The following is a 25,586-nucleotide window of genomic DNA, read 5'->3' as shown; positions in this document are numbered from 1 at the left end:
GTATTGGGAGCTTTATAGAGTGAATACAGTAGAAAAAGAATTGAATGTGACAAACTACATGATGATTGAGTGTACTTTTCAAATGTAAAATAGTCCCTCATACATTCCTTTGGAAGCACCTCCAGGAGGGAGGAATGATATACTAAACAAACAATAGCATGAGGTAACAAGGTAACACTTCTTTGGGTGGATCCAAATCCCCTCTGTTTATATTTTAAATAATTTGTAACAATATATCTTGACAACAGCAGTTCTGTCTTTCTAGACTTAAAAAATCAAAGGCTATGTGACATTGACTAATCAGCTTACAATACATACTGTTCTTTGACCGCTTTTTCAGGACGTTGTGCTGAGAAATCCAAGATTTTGCCATAATTTCCATGCTGATTGTGAGGCGACTTCCCTGCTGATTGTAATGCTCTCCTAGGAGAACACACACATCCTGGACTATTTAACTATAGACTGCTGGAGGTGTATATCAAAATACTTTTTATGTTTTTTTGAGGGTGAAGAGCAACCCCCAAATCCCTGAAAGAATCAGTCTGCATAACCACAACATAACATTTAATTGCATCTATTTTCCACGTAGGACTCTAGTTTCATAATAGGCCATCTCACTGTTTGTCATGTCACAGTAAGTCATATTATGAAAAATACATAAGCAATGCTATATTGATAATAGATTTAGAATGGTATACAGTTAAGGGTAATTGCTAAAGGTAAAGGAAGCAAGGGTGAGGGGCATGGGGAAAGGGGATAAAGGATCATGGCTAGGTGGTAAATATAAGGGTTTAATAGTGTAAATATAAGGGTAAGGGTATATGTGAAAAAGGTAAAGGGGTGAGTTTGAGGGGTTAGATTATTGGAATTAAGGTTGGCTTAGGGTATGTGTTTAATGGGTTAGGAGTATGAGGTAAAGGGGGTTTAGTGGAGGAATGTGAGGGTCCATGTTAGGATAAGAAGAATGGTTATAGTATAAGAGTGTAAGTTAAGGTTAAGGGGTTAAGGGGTTAATAGATAAATCTTTCCTGGTAAGATGGTAGGGGGTTTTAGGTAAGAGCCAATGGTCAGAGGACTAGAGATTAAGGGGACATTTACGAGTTTGACAGTTCTACAGCGGACGGATTGAGGGTAAGGTTAAGGATCAGGAATTATTGGTAAGGGTCAGGCGTGAAGGGGAAGGGGACAAAAGATTAAGGGTCTAAATTTGAGGGGTTATGTGTGAGGTTATGGGGTTAAGGGATAGGGGGTTAAGGATCAGGGGGTATGGGTATGGAGTAAGGGGATAAGAGGTTAAGAGTAAGATAATTTATTAAGTATATAATAATAAGAGACTAAGGGCAAGTCGAGGGTTAAGAGTAAGTTGTTAAGAATGTAAAGGTGAGGGGTTATGTGTAGCAGGTCAAAGGTAAGGAGGTTAACGGTTTTAGAGGAGATGTTATTTTTACAAATAGGTGTGGTAAAAGTCACAAGGTAAATAACAATGAAATGGTAAAAAATTGCATAGCGAGAGAATGGCGAGAAAATGTTTAATGATGAAACACTGCAATTACAGTTTTAAAAAGCAAACAGCAAGTAAGGAAATGGTATGTATCCATTAAACCTGCCACTTTTAAAGCTCACCACTCTTAACAGATTCCCATTGTGGGATTCTACTTTGTTTAAATGTATTCAAGCTTAACAATAACGTTGCCAGTGCAGAAATGGTCTGGGATGCATCCAAAGCAGTAATGCATGCTTATATAACATCGAGAAACATAGTAGAAAAAGAGTTTAGAGCAAAAATTGAAAGAGGACACTGAAAAAATGTTGTGCTATAAAGCGCCTATCAACAAACAGGCACTTAGAAGATCCAAACAACAGATGCAAGATTACTAATATGAGCAGGCCTATACTCCAAACAGTGCCTATTTGCAAAATTTTTCAGAAGAGAGTGACAACGCCGGAAGGTTTTTTCGCCTGGCGGTTAAGGGAAAGAAGGGAACAGAATACTATTACTTCACTCTTCAATGAAGAGACAAAGACTGAGACCACTGACCCAAAGATGATACAGGATATGTTTCTACAGCATTTATAAAGCTCAATAATGCTACCATCGTTAAACTGAAACGACCACAAATCAAGCTCAAATTAGCCCATGTAACTTTATTGAAGTAGATGATGCAATTAATTTACTAGAAAATGGGAAAGCGTGTGGAGAAGATGGCATTCCAGTAGAATTTAAGTTCAGATGCATTTTGAAGCAACATATTTCGAGGCTCACTAACCATACTCTGAAAGGGAGTAATATCCCATCATCATTCAATACAGCCATAGTAGTGAGCTTTCTTAAAAGGTTTTAAGATCCCAAGAATATCAACTCATGTAGACAGCTCAGCCTCCTAAATACTGACTATAAAAAGATATTAAAAATATTAAAAATATTCGCTAATCGAATGAAAAAGGTAGTGTGAACACTAATTACTTGAGATCATTGTGGTTTTGCTCCTGGCAGTCAATTATTTACTAAGATAATTTATTTAATAGAAGCATTGCATTTTTTCAAGAAAAAAATTATCCCACTCTCAACCCATGTTCTATTGTTAAAGGATGAACAGGCCTTTGATCTGGTCAACAGGGAGAGTCTTTTCTACATAGTAGGGTATTTGGTTTACCTATAAAATGTATCCAGGTCATATCAAAGATCTATTAGTGCGCACAAGCACGATTAATGGTGATTTCTGTAGACATAGGTACCTAGAAGGCCAATTGAGGAACAAGACAGGGATGCCCTCTCTACCCAATATTATTTGACATTTTGTTGAATGACAGGAAGCTAGAGCCGACTGTCAGTGGGATGTTGAAAATTAAACTTTGCGCAGACGATGTATTACTTTTCTTAAAACCTGGTTTGGAAATTCAGACTAGGGTTTTTAATAATATTTAGATATTTCAGATTAAAATTGGAAAGTTTTTTATGTGATTGCTCTGCAGAAACTTTATCTTTAGAACTCCAGACCCTTGTGAATCAAAAACCTAAGCGGTACCTGGGTATATACACAAAGTAAGATATAGAAGATCTTTTTTGTGCTGAACTATGTACGCTAATTAGGAAAATTACATATTTTTTTAAATTGAAGCATATACTTATATCTACAGTGGACAGAAAGAATCACTTTTACCCGTGTGTCAGTCCTACCGCTATTTAATTTTTTAGTTACAGCTCTACCATGTGTCCTGCAGGTGACATTTGTTTACAGAAATTGAAGGGTTTTTTTCCCACTTTAATTTAGGACACGAAAGTTCCTAGAGTGGCATAAATAATATTTTTATAGTTTAACAAAGAATATGAGCTTGGCCATACCAAATTTGAGAGAATATTATTTTGCAGGTTTTGCACAATTTGTTATCAGTTTCTCATCACTCAAGGTGCAGAAAGGCCAATCGATAATTTATTTTTAGATCAAATTATGAAGACTATAAAATGCACCATTTTGTACTCTTGACTAAGTCACCCAAAAAAGTCTGATATAAGGTTTTGCAGTGGAACAGTTGTTTAGATGTTATGCCATATCAGTTATCAATGGGGTGACCAGATTAGTAGACATTTGCATAGGATTTCAACCCCTTTTTGATTAAAAAAACTGTTTTTAGATGTGTAATCAATGGGTATGAAGTCATTAGCGATTTTCTGAACTATGATACATGGACAGAATAGGCTTTTAGAACCTAGTATTAGGTATGTGAAAGTACCCATTCAATTGACCTTTATTCAAACCGCACATTTCTTAAAAGGGATAGATCCTATAAGAATATGGAACAGATTTGATCTAGTGGCAGATCTGATAGAAACAAGCATGTGCAGACCTGTAAAGAATTGGAAAGCTAGACACTAAAAATATAAGGAGGACGATGTCTTCAGTAGAGATAAACAAAAATGGCAGTTGGGGAGGAATTGCTTATTAAGGCAGAGTCTTGGAATAAGATAAATCTATATAATTTTTCCATACGGAGGGTGGCAAACCTTTGCTTTTTCAATTCTATACCAAATGACTGCTGTATAGGATGCCTGCATTTCTGAACAAAATCAATCCCCAAATACTAATAAAATGTTTTAGGTGTTCGACGGAAGCCAAGGGCAATTGGACTCATGTCATCTGGAATTGCCCAAAGGTGGTAGAGTACTGGGCTTCAATACAGAATTATTATCAGGACACAATATATATTGATTTCCCTATTGGCACGCATTTGATGCTATTGGGGTATCTGTCGGCTGCTAATCTTAATACAAAACATAAGAGAAAACTTTTTCTGAGCACTTTAATTGCTAGGTCTATAATTTTGCAAAATTGGAAAACAAATTAACACCTACGTTTGAACAATGGCGAACCACATTGTGAAGAATTAAGGGATTAGAGAGATGCTAAGCACTAAGGTCACGCTCTTATAGTACATTTTGGAGAATATGGAAAGGCTTTGTACTGGTAAACCATGTATAAAAAGCCTGTTCGAGGCTAGAATATTATGTTCAAAAGTCAAAGTTAAAGTTACATTTGTGTATGTAGTATGAACCACAAGTAGAATACAGAATACATTGATATGGGATACTAATTGGTTTGTGAAGCCTGTGTACAAGTGGACAATAGACCTATATAAAAGTATAGTACCATGCTGGAAATCAAGTTACTATGTAAAATGTGAAAAATGCTGATTTTGCACAGAATTGTTGCCTTAGGAGAAAATTATGATAGATCAAAATGACTTGTGAAATTTCTGAAAACGTGGTGTTTGAAAAAGATTGCTGCTATTGTGTAAATGTGATAAATTGTTGGTTTTGTGCAAATTCTTCCAATAAAAATATATATAAAAAATCAAATGTATTCAAGCTTTCAAAAGCCTTACTAAGTGGTATACCACACTCCTTCTCTTGTTTCTTGTAGACACACTAAGATTTATTTTTGAGTAGCATATGGGTGCTCTGATCACCTTCTTGGCCATTATTGAAACCCTATCAGATTGATGGAAGGTTGTTTCAGTGTGAGGTAAGGAGTCACTGTGATGAATATTCTGTTTTTCTATTCATAGCGCATCAAAAGATACCCAGCCACCATATGCAGCACATATGAGATTTGCTCAATTAATGTATCACACCTAAGATGACCTACCTTACAACCTTACATTATATAATTTGCAAAACAACATAGCATAAAGTAATGAAACATAATGTAACTTTACAAAATGCAAAGGAAAGCATGGCAACACAACATATTAAAAAATAACAGAATAAAACATGGACTTCTAAGGAGTGCGCCTTCACCGTAAGAAAGACCTTGGCATTGTGGATATATAATGCCTTCCTATATATTTTTTAGATGTAAGTGAGATAAGGTACTATGTTAAAAAAAGCCAATGTCCCTGTAACTTGACATACAGATTTTCAATTACTTTAAGATTGAAACAGCACCCATCCTTCTATCTCTATAAAATAACTGCATAATAATGTCTTGAGTCAATGTAACAATCCCTTTCGAAAGTGAAACCAAAACTATAAAGACTGAGCCAACCGCAGACCAAACTTACTAACAATTCTTGATGTCAAAATACCACCTAAAATATGAGGCAACAAATTTGTTAAATTATAACTCCATTGATTGACACAGATCTAAAGGGTTTCATTAAGGGCAAATTAAGCTGTAATAACAAGGCAAATGTGAGATTTACTTTACTGTAGAAAATCAAAAGGGAGACATCCCTTTTTAATAGTTTTAGATGTGGAAAAGGCATTTAATAATGTTAACTTTAATAATGATAAGCTTTATTCGATAAAAGATTTATCATAAAAGCATTACATGCATAAAAGCACATGATAAAATGGCCACTTTTAGAAAAAAAACACAGTTGCCATAGTGACCATATCGATTAAAACCATTAAAAAAGCCACACTATATATAATTTAAAATGCTGATTAAATTCATAAATCCATTATCACAAAGACATAAAAGGAAGGAAATAGGAGCCGAATATTTTCCCAACATTAATATATTACAACAGGTCAATTGCCCCATATCTTTCAAATTTAAGGGCCCACCACGTTCTTATCTAAGGCTTTTATTCGTATTAACCAAGCGCACCCCAGATATTTGGCTACTCCACAAACCAGTGTCAGAGAGGAGGTGTCAGTTTTCAGGATGCGTAAGGCATCAACATGGCTCCTGAAGCCCAGTGCTTTACATACTGGCTTAAGCCACTTTTCTCTAGCATTTTTACAGGCCGGGCATGCCAGAAAGAAGTGAGCAATAGACTCGTCAGGATGTGCACAGCTTGGGCAAGGTGCAGGAACTGAGTTTGACCCTTTCCATGATGATGTTACAGTGTTAACTTGCAGGGTTCCAAATCTCATCTTCATATATAGGGTCCTGTCCCTAGGGAGCTGGATGAAGTCGAGATAGGGTTCCAGTCTACAGATGTTTTTGTGTTCGAAGAACCCCTCGGTGAGTTTCCCTGTCTGTTGGGTGGATAGGTCACGTTTCGACACCCAGTCCCAATAGGCACGCTTTAAGTCCTGCTTAGATGGTGGAATCTGGCTAGCCCAAGCCTCACTTAATCCAATGAGGCCAGTAAGATGCCTAAGGTCAGCCAACCATTTTATCCTGCGCCCTGTGTCAACTGACAACAACTCATCAAAAGCCGCAGCATAATTGGACAGCTCAGTAGACCTCTTAAGGCGGGCCCAGAAGAGCAAGGGGCGAAGCCTAGCAATATCCTGAAAATGCCTCCTTCCTGTATCGTAGAACAAAGGCTTCAGGGGGTGGAGGTAGGGAGCGAGGTAAGGTCTCTTAAAAATGTATTTTCAGACCTGGATAAATCTCCAATATTCTCCATACCCCAAAGTTTTGCCCCGTAGAGGGCCGAGGGTAATGCTTTCCCATCGTAGATAGCAAGCGCCGGGGCGACTGGCCTGCTCACAGAGAGATGCTGCTCTCTAACAATTGCCCTGGGCACCCGTTTATGGTTTAAAAGCATCTTGTCTAGATGGGAGGTCCACTACATGCTTTTCGAGATTCTAATCCCCAGATAATCAAAGGACTCAACCACGTCCAGTGGGACGTCGTTTAGGGTGATGTTATTCCTAAAGCATTTGGAGGGGTTGACGGTCATCAACTTGGTTTTACTGGTGTTAATAGTTAACCCCTGTTCCTTACAAAATGAGTCAAATCTATTCAACAGTTTCTGTAGACCACTCGGTGACTTGGAAATTAAGAGAGTATCGTCGGCAAACAAGAGGTTAGGTGTCTTCTCCCCTGCCAACACTGGAGCGTCTGTTGGTTCCGCATTGAGGTAGTCCACAACCCCATTAATAAATAGTGAAAATAGGGTGGGGGCCAGCACGCATCTTTGGCAGACCCCTCTGTTCACCACGATCCTCTCTGTCACCGCCCCTTGGGTTCCCCATCTAATTCTTGCATAATTACAAGTATGCAATCTTTTTTTTTTTTTTTATATTTTTAAAACCTTTATTTTCAAATCAGTGCATACAGCTATTTAGCCATACGTCCCGGAGGCTGGGCAACATATCATTAACCAGAAGGCCAGTGTACAAGAAGCAAAGTACCAGAACGTATCAAGGTTGTAATTTTCTGTTTTTTAACGAGTAACAAGTACAAGAAAAGAAAGCACCAGAACTAGTGCTAAGAAGTAAGGCAATTGAAACAGTAGTGCAACAGAGCCTGGTCTTGGAGTCGGCTAGGCCCAATAACCACAATGACAGTCAAAAACAGTACTCATGTGTAGGACCATAAGTGGAGGGGGAACACAGGATGGCTATGCAATCAGAACGCGTGTTGGAGTTATAGATTATGGGGTTAAACGTTCCTCCAGTGGGGCGATGTCAGGTGGTATGCAAATGTCACCCCTATACTCATTCCAGGCCCCCCATATCTTCTGCCATTTTTTAGGTTTACCCCTGGCAACGTACACCGTCTTCTCCCGGAACATACACCAATCCATGTTGGCCTTCCACTGTACCACCTTTGGGGCTGTTGCAGCACCCCACATCTGTGCAATGTCCCGTTTCGCGACCATATTTCCCAGGGTAACCCATTGGGTTTGTGCATTGTTATAATCAGTTGGGCCCCAGACATTCAGGAGGCAGCGCCGAGCCTCAGCCTGAACATCCACCCGGTCACCTCACTCATAGTCATATGTATCCGCCTCCAGTAGGAGGCTATTGCACTACACTCCCAGATAATGTGTATAAAGGTGGCTAGGGCGCCACAGCCACGCCTACAGAGGCCATCCACTGAATGACCCATGTGTATTAATCTGGGACCCGTAACATAAACTCTGTGAAAATTTTTTAATTGTACAAGCTGCAGCCTGGCAGGGATAGCAACTTCCTTGGGGAGGACACCGCACATTGCCAGTCTTCGTCGTCTAGCTCTATCCCATCTCGCACCCACTGGTCTCTCACCCCCAGGAAGAGGTCAGTACGGACATTAATCAGTTTTTTATAAATTAGGGAAATAGCGCTATCAGGCATATGGCCGTCTAGCACCCTATCTTCCAAGGGGGAATATTCAGGGATTCTCTCGCTTTCCGGCATAACTGCCAGAAGCGCATGACGCAGCTGGGCGTACCGGAAATATTCCGTCTCGCCCAGCCGGAACTCCGTCTGTAATAGAGCAAAAGATTTTATCTCCCCTCTCCCTATCATGTCTTCCACCTTGGATATGCCTATTATGTCCCACTTGTCGAATCCCTTAGTGTGCCACAGTTTACCCAGTATTTCAGAGTCGTAGAGAGGGGTTGCCATCGTGAGCCTATCCTTTCACCCCTGTGACTTTGTGATCGCCCTCCATATGTGCACCGCTGTCTTCGTTGGCCTCGACATTCGACCATCCAGAGATCTCGAGTACAACGCCCTGTGATACTTCCCGTCGTCCAGGAGCCACCGATCCATGGCATAACCTGGGCTTTCTGCTGGACCGTAGAGGCCGTGATTAAGGGCCGCCAACTGGGAGGCCCAATAATATCGCCGGATGTCAGGCAATGCTATACCCCCGTCTTACCACGGGAGCGTAAGCTTCGTAATAGCTATGCGTGGCATGCCATCCCAGAGCAGGGCACATTGCAAGCCCTCAATCTCCCTAAAGTAACTGGCTGGAACCGGATCTTGGGTATTTTGTAGAGCATACAGGAACCTGGGCAGGGACATCATTTTAAATAATGCCGCTCGCCCAGGGAGGGAGAGCGGGAGTCTACGCCAGCCCTCTACGTCACGTCGGAGACGGACGAGGGGGGGAAGCAAGTTATTCATGTATCGCATCTTGGGGTCCGTTGAAATGTAGATCCCCAAGTATGTAAAACCCTGTCTCGCGACCTGTATGCCACAGTCCCTTGGAAGTCGAGGCGTCCCTCCTCTCAGCACGTACAGGTGCGACTTCGACCAATTAATAACCAGGCCAGAATGCCGGCCAAAGAGACAAAGCACATCACACACCACAATAAGCGACTTACAAGGAGAGGTGAGATACAGCAAGAAGTCATCAGCATATAGCGACACTCGGTCCTCGAATCCAGGGGACCAACGTATTCCATTTATATCTGGGTGGTGCCGTAGCCACGCGGCCAACAGTTCAAGTGCCAATGCAAACAACGGGGGGGACAGGGGGCAACCCTGCCTGGTGCCCCTGTGGAGAGCAAAGGACGCGGAAACACGGCCATTGACCGTTACGTTGGCCAGCGGGCTGGAGTACAGAAGCTTGACCCACCGTACAAATTCCGAACCAAATCCGAACTTCGCTAACACTGCCCACAGGTAGTTCCATTCAAGGGAGTCAAACGCCATCGTGGCATCCAGTGACGCCAGGATGGCTGGTTCCCTGAGCGTGTGGGCCCTAGCAAGGGCTCCATGGAGTCTCCGAAGGTTAAGGGCAGTGTTGCGGTGTGGAATAAAGCCCGACTGGTCCGGGTGCACTAAGTCGCCAATCGCGCCAACCAAACGGTTGGCCAGCAATTTAGCCAGAATCTTAGGCTCAGCATTCAACCGAGAAATGGGATGATACGATCGGCACAGGTCTCTGGGTTTCCCTTCCTTATGAATGACCACAATGGTGGCCAATCTCTGGTCGTGGGGAAGCATGCCCTTCTCCCGCGCCTCCAGAAACATGTTCCGCAGGGGCGGGGAGATGACATCAGGTTTGATTTTATAAAGTTCCACTGGTATACCATTGGGGCCGGGTGCCTTGCCGGACCTAAGGGAGCGAATGGCGAGGGCTATCTCGTCTGAGGAAATTTCCCTATCCAAGTCATCCCGGTCCTCCTCCGACAGACACGGGAGGTCCACCTCCGCCAAAAGCTCCCCGGAATCGGTCTCAGACTGGTCAGAGACCAAGGTATAAATGGCCTCAAAGTAGTCTGCGAACATCTCGACTATGGCACTCCGATCGGTGACAGTCAAGCCGTCCTCCCCCAACACTTCTGGAACCACCCGGTTAGCTCTTTCCTTCTTGTCCAGCCAAGCAATGAGCTTGCCCACCTTATCCCCGACATCATAGATCCTACCCTGTTGCTCTCTACCCATGACCTTGGCAGCGTCAGTGACAGTAGCTCGATATTCTGACTGTTTAACTGAGAGAGCATGGAGTAGTTCCGGTGTCGGGCCGACTTCCAGTAGGGAGTCCAGATCTTTAATCTCAGCTTCGATACGCACCACATCCGCATCTCTACGTCTCCGAACGTCAGCAATAAGGGAGAACGCCTCACCCCTCAAGACCGTCTTAAAGGCCTCCCATAGGGTGACAGCCGAAGCAACCGACCCCGCGTTCTCAGAAAAATAAAGCTCAATAGCCTTGGCCATGAGTCCACGAGTCTTTGGGTTGCGGAAGTACCATGGATTGACCACGACCACCCGTTCGGTTACCACAATGTCGAAATCGAAGAACACCCAGACCGGGGAATGGTCTGAAATGCCCCTCGCCAGCAATCGGGCCTCAGAAACTGCCGACGCGTGGGCCGCTAGAGCCAGTACATAATCGATTCTAGAAAGACTACCATGTGCCCCCGAGTGGAATGAGTATTGACTCTGGGTAGGATGCATAAGCCTCCTGCAGTCAATCAGTCCCATAGTGTCCAGGAAATCGGGTAGCCAGGATTGCGAACTTCGGAGATCTCTGGGTGGATGTCTGTCTAAGGTCCCCGAGCAGACCGAGTTGAAATCGCCCCCCACAATAAGCAGCCCCTCGGGTAGACCCAAGATCGCGCCTCCAAGGTCCTGAAACGTGTTGTTTTGCAACCCAGGGGGGACGTAAACCGAAACCAGAACCAGAGACCGTCCCTCCCATCTCCCCGAGACAGCAACGTACCACCCCCTCTCATCAACAACGCTAGAGTTAATCTCAAGGGGGAGAGACGCGCGCACCATGATCCCCGCCCCCCGGGATCCCGAGGAGAACCCTGAATGTGCCACCATCCTGAATCCCTTCCCGTTGAGCGCTTGGCACGTATTTCCCACCAAGTGTGTCTCCTGTAGCAGAATAACATCGGGCATACATCTCTTAAACAGTTGTAGAACCACCCCTCTCTTAATACGATCACCCAAACCATTAACATTCCAACACAGCACTTTTAGTTTCCTACCCCCCATCGTCAAATCGTGGGCCCCTTCCGCTCCCGGCAGGCCTCATAGTTACACAAACAGAAATATCACAGTCTTTGCATTGCCTTGAAAAAGGGAAAGAGAAAGAAGGAAAAAACACAGCACCAACAATCAAACCTCCCCCCACTCTGCACCCCTGCATCAGACTAAGAAGCCCCCCCAACCAGCAGTGTGCCTGTCGCCCCATTAACTAGGCTACAAAAAGACCCCCTAGAGGAGAAAGGAGATCACACAGGCCCCTCCGCCACCCTCCATAACGAAAAGAAGGATATACATCATAAAGTGCAGCAGTATGACATTGGTCGTTGCCAACAGGGCCACCGTCCGACAAAGTTATGAAAGTGAGTTCTACTCTTGTTGCTCAGGGCCTCCTGAGGCGCCCTCCGAGTGTTCCTCCCGTTCTTCGTGTCTGTGCGGCAAAGTGTCCAGCCAGTCGCTCACCACGTCAGGCAGGTCAAAAAATATAGCACAGCCGTCATGTTCAATGCGTAGTTTCGCAGGGAACATCATTGAGTACTTCATCCCAAGGTCTCTAAGATGCCTCTTCACTCCCGCGAAACTTTGACGCTGCCGCTGAACCACCCTAGTGAAGTCCGGGTAAAAGTTGATGTCCGCATTCTGAAACTTGAGGGGCCCGTTCCGTCTCGAGGCTTGCAGGATAACGTCCTGATCTCTGAAGTTGAACAGCCGTGCTATAATGGGTCTCGGCGTGGCACCCAGTTTGGGGCGTCCCCCCGGCATTTTATGGGCCCGCTCCACTGAGAAGAAACGGCTGAGGCCCACAGGGGCCAGATGAGTTTGCACCAAGTCTTCTGCGAAGAGATCAGTGGCCGATTCCTCTGCCCCTTCCGGTACAACGGTGATTCGGACATTCTGCAGCCTGGCACGTCCCTCAAAATCTTCCAGTCGCCTCAGGAAGAGTTCGTTGGCCGACCTCAGGTCCCGGACCTCCGTCTGCAGGTCCGAGACATCAGTTGTGAAGCTCGTAGTTTTAATGTCCAGCGTTTTGACCCTGCCGTTGGTCTTGCCCAGATCAGCTCTAATCAGGTTAATTTCGATCGCCAGAGTGTCAACTTTATGTGTCAGGACCTCATGCTGTTTGTGCATCTCCGTCTTGATGCCTGCTATGGTGCTCATAACATCCCGAAGTGTCGGGTCCGACGTGTCTGGCGATCCCTCCCGATGAGAGTCCTTTGGCCGGGTAGCCACACCCGGTGAACTCCTTTGCTGGGCATAGCGATCGATCTTATTCGACTGGGAATGAGTAGTCTTCCTACTAACTCTATTCGCCGTCCTGTCTGGCTAGCCCCTGCCCGCCATGATGGAGCCGGGGGAGCTGAACAAAGGGTGGTACACCAAGGCCACTCCGGCTATGCAAAGCAATCACAAAGTGTAGCAGTCACCGATAGTTCTTCAGCGACCGTCTACTCTGCAATTCTGCGTGCTCTGCAGGGCCAGTGTAGCAGTCACTCACACAGCATTTCGTTCATGCGTTACGGTGTCATCGTCGTCAGCCACCACAGAGACAATAGCCCGTCCCTGGCACGGATCTTCAGCACGATGTAACTCCGTCCAGGAGTGTCAGATTTTGAATCGGACAGCGGGTCCCGACTCCACAACCGTTCACCAACAATATTCCACCGTTGTGGATCAGGATTTCAATCAGGATTTATGCGGAGGGTCGGAGGGTCTCCGGAGCTCCGAGCTTACGCGGCCATCTTGCTTGCCCGCGAAGACCCTCCCACCAGTATGCAATCTTTTTAGAAAGTCAAGAATGTAGGATGGCATACCCAAGTGCTGAATCACCTTCCAAAGCTTGTCCCAAGGGACCAGGTCGAAAGCGGTCTTCAGATCTTTGAAAGCCAGGTACAAACTCCCTTTCCCCAAAAGGACTGACTTCCAATAGATCATGAAGAATCTAAGGACCTGGTCCATTGTTCCCACCTTCTGCCTGAAACCTGCTTGAAAATGTTACAGGATGTTTCCATCCTCTATCCAGGTTCTAATCCTCAGGAGAAGAACCCTGCCAACCACCTTCTGTATCATGTCAATTAGACTGATTGGCCGGTAGTTGGCAGGGTCCGCTCTATTCCCCTTTTTAAATATTGGAACCACCTCGGCTCCTTTAATGGAGTCTGGGACAGCAAATCCTCTTGCTATCAAATTCATAACAAGGAGGATGAATTGGGCCCATGGCATGGGATCATACAGGAGCAGGTCCCCGGGAAGTCAATCCGGGCCTGCTGCCTTTCCTGGGGCAATGCTATGTATTGCTTGCTCCACCTCGTGGAGATCAAACCTGTCCATTATTTCATAGTCTTCTCGAATAACTTGAGCGGTTTCAATAGATAGGGACTCTGAGCAATCTTTCCCTGAGTAAAGATTCGAGAAGTGCTCCTGCCATTGTTGGCAAGTAATGTGATTAGGCATTAGGTCAGCTATTTTCCTGTCCCTACGGTTAATTATATTCCAGAATAGGGTGGGATCCCTCTGCATCGATGCCTCCTTCAATTCCTGCCAGTGAGCCTCCTCCCAAATTTGTTTGGCCTCCACCAAAGCCCTGGCATACTCCTTCCCGGCTATTTTGACAGCAGTTGGGTCCTTCAACCTGATACTGAGCCCTATAGCCGCCCTTTTATCCCTACATTTATTGGAGTACCAAGGATTGCTAGATTTTGGTTGGTCAAATTTTCTAGCAGATTTCCCTTCTAAAATGAAAATGAACTCAGCTTATCTATCGCATCTTGATAAAAACTAATAAAGTTAAAATTAGGTTGATCCCCCGTGCCACTATAGAGTGTCGTCAATTCTCTATTCTTGGCAACAACCTCCTCCCTAATACTTAATAATTTCTCTTCATCTTGGGAGACTTTGTGCCATTTCAGGCGACGCTTACAATTAGAAGGGGTGACCTCTCTACTTGCCAATGTGGGGCGATTACGTGCCTTAAACCCCGACAGCTGCCAAATATTATTTAGTTGCAGGCAGAGTGGGTTGTGATCACTATCTAAAGAGGGCACAACTATCATATCGACCAAATTCCGCCAAAATCGGACATCCATAAAGATGTAATCTATCCTAGAAGGGGAACATAATCGATTGAAAGTGTTTGCTCCATTTTGGTAGGAGCGCGTTCTCCCATTAACAGCTCTTAAGTCATATTTTTTAATCGGATCTAGACTAAGAGGCGGGATGTCCCATTTAGCATCCTCTTCAGCAGTGCCTACTAGATCACCCGCACTCAGAGGTTCAAAAGTTACATTGAAATCCCCGGCTACAATTGTATTAGACTGGGGCGGTGTGATTGCTAACATACTCTCTAGGGCGGATATGACAGGGGATGTCTGGGCACCAGGAGAGCCTCTATCATAGATATTAAATAGCTCAAGTGCCGGGCCATTAGATGAGCCTTTAATGGTGAAGTGTAGAATATCGCTAGAATGACCAATATGGGGAGTGACCGACCAATTGAGGGCAGTCCTTATCCAGATTTGTAACCCCCGATGGCCGCCCTTTGCCAGAGCTAATAGCGGGAATACAATAAGATGTATAACCTGATTTATGGAGTGGGTTTAGACTCCATGTTTCTTGGAAGAGGCATACTTTGTATTTTTCCACAAATCTATGCCATTCCGGGAGTTTGAGTTTCTTCTCTAGCCCTGCTACATTCCATGAGAGGATATTCAGGATTACTGTATTAGATCTACTGTTCATTAATTCCACTACAAGGGAAGGGTTAGAGACACCAGGTCCAGGCTGGACGCTGTCTACGTCGAGACAGCGTCCCAATATAGTACCTGGGTTTACAATTTGTAGTGGCGTGTCTGAGTCCCTTAGGTTTAATGGTGTTGCTATGGTGGTACTAATCTTGGTGCCCCTGGGTGATAGTCAGTCGACCTTATTCAGCCCCGACCCACCTCCCCTGTTCCCATAAACCTCTCTATCTACAGTGCTAGCTTCCATCCATAATGGCATATGTCTAATTTGGAATGTTGAGTAATTGGGAGCGGAGGTTCAAAACTCCAACGCCAGGAGATTGTCGGAAAGGACAGGATCTTTAAGCCTTAGCTCAATACAGTCTAAAACTGAATTTCTCGAAGTAATTCTCCTTACACCCTGAATGTCTTCACGAATTATGGACCTGCAACCTCTTACGTGGCGAAGCCAGTGTATTGCTTTATTACAAAGGGAGTCGCTAGATTCATGGCTCTGGCTATCATGGATTTTTGGCACTTTCACCATGTAAACTATTGCCCTTGGATCCCTGGTTGTATCCCTTGGGGGATCCCGAATTGGTTGGCTAAGGGGCCTCTGGTTATAAGAAATATGTCGCCCCCCTGGTACTGTAGATGTTTTGGATGGGTCAGCATGAACTTTTCCCACCCTGAGATCAGGGGCCACTGATGGGATTGTTTTCCTTATATCTCGCACCCTCTGTGAGAGGGTATCACCACTTCCTATGGTTTATTGCTTGGTGGTTTATTAACTAGAGCACCCTTATAAGAGGAGGTTACTAAGGGGGAAGAGTGGGATGGTGTGCTAGGGTGGGCTGCCGGGGATATACCCCTGGAATTTAGGATTGCCACCATTTCCTTTAATTGTTCCACCTCATTTTGTAGAGTTTCTACTTTCCGCAATAGCCCCAAGTTTGATTCCTTACAACCACATCTGCTTGCCAAGGGATCAGCCCCCGAAATGTTACAACCCTGCGCCTCCAGGATGATAGATCCCTCAGGCATGTGCTCAAGTACCGCGAATCTATTGGCACAAAGGATAGGGGAGGCATTATCAATGCCTTGATTGCCACTCGGAGCCCCAGGAGAACCAGGATTAGATAATGGCAGCGGTGGAGGGACCTGTTGAGTGTTTACAGTATCATCTGCAGGGGCGGTATGCCCAATTAGATTTGTGGTCGATTGTGTCTGCTTGCTAAACATTGAAGGGATTCTGCGTTGGTGAATATTAGCTTCTTCATTTTTTTTTCTGTTCTACGCCAACTTCTACACCTACAATATTGGCCCCTAGAATCTCCTCACATTCTGAAACTAACACCTCTATTCTATCAAATACACAGTTACTCGCCCCGTGGATACTTTTTTGAACCTTTTACCTTTCTTATTTGCCACCTGCCCTCCCCCTTCCATTGTTTTCCTTTTGCCCATTGAGTTCTATATAGTCAATAGCCCCTAGGCCCACAGGAATTGGAAAATGGCCAGTTAAAAATTCCCAGGTTATGTTCAATAATTCAGAGGTAAGTCCCACACCAAATTGCAGTACCTTGTAAGGAGCACGAAATGACAGGGGGGTGGCCCAGCCCAGCCTTGTCCAGCCCCGGACGGCCACAGACGGCCCGCCCTTTGCCCGGGCTTCGCCCGGCATGTCCCGCGCTGCGGGGAGAGAGGCTGCGCTCTAGGTGCCTCCCCCTCGTCAGCGGGTCCTTTCGCAGCTGTGGCTAGCCGTGGTGCACCCTGGTAGATGTGGTTCCCAAGGGCGGCGAAAGCAGTCAGGGCAGCAAACAAACGGGAGCAGCAGGCACCTCCAGGTGCGGCGATGATGGGTATCGGCACCCGTGGCCAGGATCCTCAATGGCGGCAAAACAAGGGCTAAAGGTCAGTGCGATGGACCTCTTTTATATCTATTTGACAAGTTATGTACAATGATTTGTGAAGAATTGCTTTAATAATAGCATCTAAGCCTTGTATAGTGATTTTAAAGCAAACCGTTATGCAAATGTCCAATTATAGGTGCTAGTTTCCCTGTATAAGGACTAAACAAGAGTGCCTATTGTCTCAATTCATATTTAAGTTAGCACTTGTGCCCTCAGCGATAGCCTCCAGGCCTGACAACAATATTTTACATGATTAAATAAGTAATGGGGGGCATCCTTTCTTATTGTTATCAGGCAACATGTTGTTAACAAAGTCATTAACTGAGAATCCTTACCAATACTACTGGAACTGCTGAACTAATTTGGATCCTTGCAAGGTTATACAATTAATTTAAGAAAGACACCAGAATTAAAAAACTGACAAGCAAAAAAATGAATACTCTGACATGCAATTCCAAAGGCAGCTTGCACAAATGATATACATTAAAATCCAGAGAGCGGTAACTAAAATGTTGAACATTAATGAACTTATCGGTAAGCTAATCCTGGAGTAGCTGTGAACATTGGCACAAACTAAATCTAGGATTCTTGGCACAAGGTACCACCATAAAAATGTATGCTATATCAAGGATACCTTAGATTTTACAAAATATATGTGCTTCCAGCAAGAGTAACCTTTATATTAAAAAAAAACAAAAAAACAAGCTGGCAAGTTTGAACTGGCACCCAAGGAAATCCTTATTAGTTTCTCTGAATAAATTGAAGATTCCTTTACAAAAAGGTGGCTTTCGTTTTTCTAACCTGAGACAATATCATCTTGTTTTCACTCTAAACTAGACAAGTCATTAATGGGTAACCGTTTGCAATTTTGCTGTTTGAGGTAAAGCCAAGATCTCAATTTCTATCCATAACAGTATAGGATTTACAGAACAGGCCATCATAAGGAATATTTTTGAATAAATACATTCAGGATATATAATGACTAGTTCAAATCTAAAGTTGTTTTTGAAAACCTTTTCCCATCTATTGAGACAGGCCCTTCTAGTGTCTTAGAATAGGACACATAGAGACTTTTTGACAGAGGGTGTAGATAGTATAGTGAGAGAGTAATGCTATTTCTGACATGTGTAGAATGCATGCATAGTGAATGCTCATTGAATGTCTGATGATTTTAATTGCCCCTAGTGTACGTCAATCACCAATATGCTTGATCAGTATATATGTTTTTTTGTTATGTGTAAGAAATAGCCCCTTGGTCTCTAGTATCATTTCTTTATGGCTGCAGTCAGGGATTGAATTTCTACAGATATGAGCTGTTACTTTAGCTATTCCCAGGTTTGATTAATGCTCATCCCAAGAACCAAATGTCGGAAACGTTGTCCCTCTCTCTGCTTCCCTTCATCATGAGTGTAGTGACCTCCAGATGTTGTTTCCTTTCTTTCTGCAGAGTAAGCCCTACTTGTGGGTTCCTATCAAGGCATGGAGTTTGAATCCTCTATAGAAAAATATCATTGTACAACTGTGGGCTCCCCACCCATTGATCAACATGTAGGTATTATTATACTTTTCTTTCAATACTCAGGATACATGGGTCACCCCTACCTATAGTAATACATATACCAATATAATTGTTTCTACACATTGCTGTGAATGATGCACCATCATAACAGTTACTGAAGAAAAGAAGTTTAAATTGAGATCAGTATTTAAGCTCCCAAAACTATTACTACATACTGAATATGTATTACTGCAAGCCCAACTAAAACAAATGTAGTGCCTAAATAATAGAAGAAATTACTTATTAGGCGCCTCTTATAATTTTTGGGCAAACCTTTATTGAAATTCTAACACCGCTTGACACAGACTTATTCCAATGTGGACTAAGGCATGCGCTATTGCGCCAGTGTTGAAATAGGGTAGGCCTGCATCCACCTATAAAGCAGAGGCATATCTATAATCAGCTGTACAGGCCTATACTTGTTCCTTTAAAGATAACCTCTGAATACCCTAATTAGCACCATCCCTACACGCCCTCCCCTAGCAATTGTTATGTAGTCTATGGGAGAGATTCTTAAGTTTTTGACTTTTGTGGATCCCCACTGAATATTTACTAGAATCCAAGGACCCCCCCACTGAAAAGTTACTTTAGTCCACAGAGACTCATGAGTTATTATTTGAAGCCGGGGACCCGGGCCTAAACATTTTTTTATAATTTGAACCTCAAACCAAGAAAACAAAAAACAGAAACAAGTACACGTCAAATAAATTAATCTATGTCAAAATATCATAACCAAGTATTGTAAAACCAAAAGTTACATTTTAATGAGAAGTTTTGAGCTTTTCTATGTGAGGATAATTATTCTAAAATATGAAGTTACATGCTAAACTTAGCCCACCTCTTTTTTACCCTAATGCATTCTCTCTTTTGACAGCGCTTCAGTTCATACCAGCCATTGTCCATATTATATTCTGTTTGCTGTACTTATGCTTCTCCCATGAATCAAGCAAAGGATACCAACTTAGGTCCTGATTTAGAGTTCGGATATCCCAACCATTGCATTATAAGTGCATTATATCCAATGGCACTTCTAATACAGCAGACAAGATATCCGTCATGTTTGCGATAGAGTAACCCTTCCACTAAATACTAAATCAGGACCTTAGTTTTGGCCTCCAATTTCAAATTCCTTCACATTTCCAGAACATTATACATTTTCCATCTGTATAACCATTATTCATTCGGCAGTATTATTTACTTTTCTAAGCGGTTGTGGCCCACCTTGAGTATGCATTGAGGAACACTAGGTGTCCACTGACCACAGGTTAAGAATCACTGCTCAATGGGCCCAAATCATGAGATGTTTTCTGTGACATTGCCTCCAGAATTTGAGGAGTAGACCAGTAGCAGACCATGTGTAATCAAGGAGTATTCCTGTCATACTACATTATTAAACCAAGAGTGGTTCAAGAGGACATAGCACCTACTTATCACAAAATCTCAGTGAATCTGTGCCTTTTCAGAAGCCGTCCCTTTTTCAATATAATTGTTAATAGTATAGTATTATAGCCTGCTGTCAAAGACTACACCGGTTGTTGAAGGCCCTGATACTGAGTCATAGCCCTGAGCCACTTGTTAGGGCTTATAAGGAGAGCCTTTAACAACCACTATAACCTACAACAGAAGGTCTATGGGGTTATTAGAACATTCCATCCACTGAGGGAAAATGTTCCAAAATAAACAGGAAGAAACTGAAAGTCAAACATTGGAATGTTGTAGGTGAAGGTCTAAATCAGCCACTATAGGGTCAGAATCACTCTATTGACTTCAATGGTGCTCTCAGTACTCCAATATTCACATTATTATTAGAACTTTGGAACGTTGGGAGTGCCTTTAAAAAACAATGGAGTGCTCCGGGCTTCTAATGGTCGGTAGAAGCCCCGAGCTCCAACATTCCAATGTTGTCATTCAAAGCAGGCCTCATGGAGCCAAGGGGATGTCACCTCCCTTGGCTCTGTGAGGGCTTTGCTTTATTTGTTAGATCATTCTGCCCTCTTGTGGTGGGGTGTTGTAATAGTTTTATAGACCTCTGTACTTGGGCAATACCAGCATTAAAATCCCACTCACTTGTTAAAGGTCTTCGGCTCGGGTCTTTAACACTGGAGCTGGCCTTTAATGGCCGGGATAGCCTGCTACGGTAGGCTTTAAGGTTATATTTCATTTCAGTTCAGCAATGCACACTCATAGTCTCGTGATTTGTCAAGTTACACATGAAATACATAAAGACTGGAAAAAAATACTTTCTCTCACCTTCACTTATTTCTTGAGGTGTAGCATCTAGAACCTGCCACCCATCATATGCTGATCCCAAATCCGGCCGAGTGAACCAGCCCTCGTTCCAGACGTGAAAGTTCCTAAAACATATCAGGTTAAATTAGGTGACTGGAGGCCATATGTAGAAGAGGGACATGAAAAGGGTTCATTTCCAATTCAGAAGTTTCAAAGTTTGCTGGAATGTATCATGTCACTTTAAAAGAGAAGGCTAAAGAGGACTTATTAGATCAAATCTAGAGAACATAGTTTGACGACTATGACTAGACAGAGCTACAACGCTGGGCCTGACTCAGAACAAAGAGTAAAATACTGATCCCTGCGAAAATCAATGTTTGCACATTGATCATCATAATTCAAAGATGTGTGAAAAATTGGGCACCATCTGCTTCCCATCGGCCCAGGCTAATTTTTTCTGGTCAAATCTTCTAATATATAGTGGGGTAGAAAAACAGCAAAGTTTGCTGTACAAAAGGTTGCTGTAGAAAAACAGCAAACGTGGAATTTGTCGTGTTAAATTCTGAGGGGCAGATTTACAAGCCCCTTGCGACAACTTTACGCCACTATTGCATCACTTCTATGATGCAGCAGCGTCGTAAACAATGTGCCACATTGCATCATATTTATAATGTGACGCTTCTAGGGAAATGCGTCAGGTTATATAGCCCTGCGATACATTATACCTACTTCAGGTATAACGTATGCAGGGTGGGTGTTCCGGCATACGAGAACCTCATAAAAGTGACGCAGTGAAATCAACAAGATTTTACTGAGTCACTTTTACGATGCCATCGCGTCAAAACCTTGCGCCTGCTTGAAGCAGGTGTAAGGAGTAACGCAGCATGATAGGAATGGGCATTCCTTACCATTGCTGGAGTTGCATCGTGCATTGTAAATGTTACTCATCCATGGTGGTGCAAGGGTTTTTTTACGTGTCGCAAATAACTGGTGCATCTCTGCTAATATGCAGAGATGCGCCAGTTCTTGTAAATCTGCCCCTGAATATGGATGGTATGTCTCATTGCCGAGTTAAAACCCTTGCATCTGTGTGAAATATTGAAAAATGTTAATATAAATTGCACTGCTAGAACCAGGAACCATCATTTACATTTATTAGCAATGGTCAGTAGGTTGTTTAATGTTTTTTTTGCTATGAAGTACTTTGAAAATGCGTGTCCATAGTAAATGTTAGAAGCAATAAGATGTTTAGCTACAATATATTAACTTACATCCTTGCGGTTGTTTTTAAGTTACAGTGTGACACATTTATCAGGAATTTGCTGATAACTTCTAGCATTTATGTCTTTGCCATAGTATACAGTGCGACCAAAACATCGTGGGAACTAGAGCACTTTGCAATTTATTACAATTTATTACAAGCTATTTACTTAAGAAGCAATTGACCAACACCAAATACGGTTACCAGCTTCACTTTTTAACGAGATGCAGAGGTAAATAAACTTGCACTGAGAAGACCCTATGAAAACGTTTTTGGATCTACCTTCTGTTGAACCAAAAACAAAATGTTACAATTGTAAAATGCTAGTGTCACATGCCAAGAGCAACATGTCCAGTGAGGCCATTTGACCAATTTCCAAGACAAGAAAATATATGTCACTCAAATATGCATTTCCTAATATATAAACAGGAATTTACTATTTGGCACCCATTCTTGTGACTGATGACTACTGAATGGGATTTACATGTTATAGATGGCACCAGCTGTCATTCATCATGCATGGATGATGAGCAGAACCCTACTGCAAACCTATACGTACTGGATCCTTTCACTGCAAAGACCTCATCATTCCATGTAGAACAGAAATAGCAACCTGCTCAGTGCTTAATTTCAGCCAGGGATTGCAGGTGCTCGGCACCGCACCTAATTGACAGCACCAGGGCTTATGACAGTGTGCCTCATGGTGGCACTGTCTGGCTAATTTAGGTATGAGCACCAAAGCCATTTAGTGATTCAATTTACATTTACAATAACTAATACCTGCCTCCGAAGCCATTCTTATAGCTTTGGGGACCTAGAATAGTATGAATTGTCACACTTGTAGGAGTGTGATGGTTAGTAGCTGTGTTTGCACTATCATTGGCAGCTGGCAGGGGCAATGTGTGGCGCATGCTTCAGTGGCCTCCCGATTAGAGCCCTGGCACTTATTCTTTTACAAATTAAGCACTGACCCTGCTTCCCACCATTCCCCTACTATCATATTAACAATATATTTACTTCAAGGCGCTACATCAAGGTGATGACAGGATGACAAGCTGTAGTAATTGCCGAGGCTGATGTAAAGGCTCTGTATGTTCCAGCGGTGTCACTGTAAAGCATGCCATTGGGATCAGGGTCGGACTGGGAACAGCAACCAGCCCTGGCAGATTGCTGCTCGACTGTCCCTGGGGTTGTGCGGGGGCTGCTAGTAATAAGCACCACTCCTGCTTTTGTTACTGAGGCCCAATATTGCAGAACTGCTGAAAAACCGGCCCCCGGGACAAAACCGCCCCCGAATGCCAGAAAACCGGAAACAACACCTCTGGCCCTCCACGGAAAATGCCCAGTGCCCGTTATGGCCATTCAGGCCCTGATTGCGATAGAGGGGCGCCTTTCACGAGGCCCATAGTTTATCTCGATCCAGGGGGCATATTATCAACAAATAGCGATATTTATCGCTATGTAGGCTTAGCAGCATCACCGGATTTTATCGCTGAGATAAAGTGCTATTAGTAAAGTTTATCTCAAAAACGATAAAATTCCCGCCGATAGCGGCAAAATCTGTGAATATCGCTGAGAATTCAGCGATATTCACGCATTATCGCTAACAGGGTCTTAGCCATTATATCCACCCCCCATTGGATATAATGGCTAAGAACTGGTCGGAGCAGGCGTTAGTTTTTGGAGATATTTGCGCTTAGCGCGAATATTTCCAACGTTACGCCTGTGTTGGTAATAGGCGATAGCGAGGTTAGCGACTGCTTTCATTCGCTAACAGGTTGGGAACACCCACTTTGCATGTCATTAGCATTAAATATCGCTGACATGCAAAGCGGGCCCCAAACCGCTCGCTATCGCCTACAAGCTGTCGCTAACTGCTGTTAGCAACAGCTTGCTAATAGGGCAATAGAATTATCGCCGCTTAGCGGCCGCGGTGATAATTTCCTATCGCCACCCTTGATAATATGCCCCCAGATTTGTGCTGCAGGCCAAGCTCTGACCTACAGATCTCCATGCTTCAGATTCAGAGATGCGCCTTGCTCGATCCCTCCTTCAAATGTCTAAACTAACCATGATCCCAATACCATTTTGAGGTAGCCGGTTGTCTCAGCTGTTCCGAGAACTACACTATCTCAGAATCATTGGTAGAGGACTGCAATCACAGAGTCAAAATAGGGAACCTTACAACTACTTTTTTCTATTAACACCTTGCATGCGGTGCCGATTTTCCCCCGGTGCTGAAATTCCACAAATGGGTGTGGTTGTGACGGAACCATTCTGTCATCCGCACAGCTCAACGTGAGGCAAGACTGAATGGTTCCGTCACAAGCATCGAAGGGGTTAAAAACTTCCATATAACCTGGAAGAGGAATTTCAAGGGTGTACCCCAGGATACATACTGCACAGAGCTCCTCGAGGGAGTGAGATTCACTGCCACCAGGAACAACTCGAAACACAAAAAATGCACAAGAAATGTATATGACAATAACAGAGTCATGATACAGTTGAGTGACCTAAGCCTGAAATGGCCTGAGGCTAACTGCAGATGCTATAGAAACTGGAGAGAAATGAGCTGATGCTATGTAGAGACCTCATCACAGCCATCCACAACTTAACTTAATCAAGATTACCTGCTCCATAAGTACACAAGGATCACTCTCAGTGTCTATCCCACATGTAGCAAGCAGTCTCTATTTCTGAGGACACCCCGTTCACAAGTTAGACTCCCAACCTCTCAAAGCAGACTGTTCTGTCACCTTAATCCAAACAAAATAGGAAAACTGCTAATTTTACTGAAAGTTTTTTTTATATATCTATCTTTATTGTATTTTTCAGAAAAATACAAATAACCAAGGAAAGCAATCAGTTATTGGTTATTAGGGTGGTCAGGGGACAGTCAATGATACCAGATGCATTATTATTGCGATGCATATCGGTAGCTGCTTTGGCTGACAGATAATTCATGGTACAGACACAAACTTCAGGGCCAGCAAGTTCAATGTCATACATTCGTATTCTGGGGGACCATAGCCCCGGCATCCGTACAACTCCTAGGTATCCCTGAAGGTCGCAGTCACTCACCAGGCATAGGCCACTTGTGCCTGGAATGCGGACATGAGTGTGGCTTGCTTTCTAGTTCTTCAATAAAATCATCCAACTTATAATATCTATTACCCCTTCTCCTGATGCCTTATATGGCTGACTGGACAGTTACTTCTGCCTAAGCCTATTTGAGCAGGTCAGTTTTCCAACTCTGCAGTGGGGGAGCTGCTGCAGATTTCCATGCCATGGCAAT

At 43.6% G+C, this 25,586-nt stretch overlaps 1 protein-coding gene across 1 annotated transcript in view; it reads right to left on the bottom strand.

The window, feature by feature from the left end:
- The window catches only part of LOC147705984 (protein-glutamine gamma-glutamyltransferase E-like), a 247,408-nt gene that overhangs the window by 127,050 nt on the left and 94,772 nt on the right, over nucleotides 1–25,586 (bottom strand). Inside the window, exon 8 of the mRNA XM_086932441.1 lies at nucleotides 21,052–21,155. Within this exon, the coding sequence (XP_086788567.1) occupies nucleotides 21,052–21,155 (104 nt within the window). The remainder of the gene's footprint in view (nucleotides 1–21,051; nucleotides 21,156–25,586) is intronic.

Source organism: Lissotriton vulgaris, chromosome 7 (assembly GCF_964263255.1).
Source record: "Lissotriton vulgaris chromosome 7, aLisVul1.2, whole genome shotgun sequence".
Classification (NCBI taxonomy): domain Eukaryota; kingdom Metazoa; phylum Chordata; class Amphibia; order Caudata; family Salamandridae; genus Lissotriton; species Lissotriton vulgaris.
This window is presented reverse-complemented; position numbering and strand designations above follow the sequence as displayed.